Source organism: Teleopsis dalmanni, chromosome X (genome assembly GCF_002237135.1).
Source record: "Teleopsis dalmanni isolate 2A chromosome X, ASM223713v2, whole genome shotgun sequence".
NCBI lineage: Eukaryota > Metazoa > Arthropoda > Insecta > Diptera > Diopsidae > Teleopsis > Teleopsis dalmanni.
The window spans coordinates 58,405,608-58,407,668 of NC_051848.1; the positions used below are offsets into that span (position 1 = coordinate 58,405,608).

The 2,061-nt window shown below is 32.2% G+C and overlaps 1 protein-coding gene across 1 annotated transcript; it reads left to right on the plus strand.

The window, feature by feature from the left end:
- The first annotated feature begins 689 nt into the window (after positions 1–689).
- On the plus strand, positions 690–1,843 carry LOC119687079. The gene has a single exon (XM_038101256.1). The coding sequence runs from the start codon at positions 826–828 to the stop codon at positions 1,717–1,719; it is 894 nt and encodes a 297-aa protein (XP_037957184.1). The 5' UTR covers positions 690–825; the 3' UTR covers positions 1,720–1,843.
- Positions 1,844–2,061: the final 218 nt, after the last annotated feature.

The window sequence follows — 2,061 nt, forward strand, 5'->3', positions numbered from 1 at the left end:
AGCGCTGTTACCAACGAAATTTTTGATATGAAGATCCATAGGTAGCAGGTGTGGCATCACGTTGCGTCAAAAGGGATCGTCCTGAACTCTGTTTAGTTCATCAACATTATAGCTCTTATTCAGAGTTGGCCACCAAACGATAGCCATTTTATACGTAACAATCGGGCGTATAATTGCCCTCTGAATTCAATGTGTAATATCGTGTCGAATTTTTTTCCAAAAATCCTTTTGCATGCATAGAAAGCTACACAAATCTTCTTGATTCTAAGATTGAATTTGTATTTCCAGTTTAGGTTACTATCCAGCAGTATTTTTAGATATTTGACTTTTTACGATTCTTTGGACATGGATTATATTTTGCAAATTTATTTTGTTAAGCTAATATTAGACATGAACTATGTGTTCATATCGAAGTCGAAGTTTATTAATCAATAAGGAAATATTAAATTTTTTACCGTCATTTATTTTATAATGATTTTATTAAGTTCTAGAGATATAGGTGCCCTTTCTACATAAAATTTATTTGGAGAAATTTTATTAATAAATGAAACGAGTACTCAAAAATAACTTAAAAAAACAAGCAACAGAAATACCTTTCATAATACAACAAATTTAGCAACCCTGTTTTTGAAATGTCTTTTAAAATTCTTCATTTCAAAACGTTAAATTGCATTGCTTTTAGACTGTTATAAATTCTAGTCATATATTATCTGTCATTACGTTGTTTCAAATAAGTTACTTCTGCAGATAGAAATTTCTGGATACCAAATCTTGATTTTTACTTAAGTAAGATTTAACTTATGGTAGTAGTAATTTAACGGCATAATGGGTATTTGTAAATATTTTTTGCGCGGCCAGTGTTGGTATGGTTCTAAATGTCGTGATGAGCATGTTGATATTAAATACGACATAAAAACTGATATAAAAAAGGCAGTTCATGGCAAACAGTGGCAATTGTCGTGCTATGGACCGTTCAAAGGTAAGCCGTGTATACCAGATTATATTGAAGATGTGTCGTTTGAAGAAATTCGTCTGGAGTATTACAAAGTCAAACAGACAAATGATTTTGCAAAGGTTCATCAAGCCGTCACTATGCAATTTGAGGAAGCAAATAACAAAATGAAAGCTCTTTCGAAGGTTACTGCTAAAACTGTAAAAATGTTAGTCAATATTTATGAATATAATGACAAAGCTGTTATGAGTGACAAACCTAAAACTCCACAAAATATTTTTGGAGTCAGTGATTTAAAAGCTATGCGCAATATTGCGTCGGTTGGTGATATGTCTGTAGAACAGAGTTTTGGGTCCATTTTTAAGAAATCATACGTACCGAACTCAAATTCAATTTTTAGTGGTTCTCACACCAATTCTTTGTTCAAACAACAAAATTCTGAAATGCAAGCACCGAGCAGTTATATAAATTATTTTGGACAAGCCTCAAGTATTGAACCACAAAAACAGTCTCTAGGTGCATTTGGTCAGCAGCAACAACTACAATACACGAAATCAATATTTGGACAAGCTAACGGTGCAAATAATATATTTAATGCAAATACTCCAAGTATCTTTTCTAATCAATTTATAGAAAATGGTGTACAAAATCAGTCGACTACCACACTTTCTCAAAGTGAAATGCAGCAGATACTACCGCCATCTCCTGAACCAATGTTAGTGGATGAAGAGCCTGACGAGCAGTCGTTTCAGTATCTGATGCAATGATCCCAGTGACTCAATTATATACAACTTGAGGCTTTCAATTCAGATTCATTTACTACAGGAAATGTGCCAACGAAACCACCACCAAAAACGTTCATGAATGCATGCATATTAAATAAGAATATATCACATCTCGAGTTTCATAGGACTTATGTAAGTTTACTTTTGTGATCAATTTGAAAAATCCAAATGTATTTGTTTGCATAAAATTAAAAGATGGCTTAAGGGCGTAATATGAGACGTTCATAAAATATTACTTTACTGATTTTTACTAATGATATCTATAACAACTTTGCAGATTTATTATTCAAGATATATAAATGTCTTTGACAAAGTAAGATCACC

Coding starts and splice junctions, on each gene's coding strand:
- LOC119687079 (XM_038101256.1), top strand. CDS start 826: ATGGGTATTTGTAAATATTTTTTGCGCGGCCAGTGTTGGTATGGTTCT.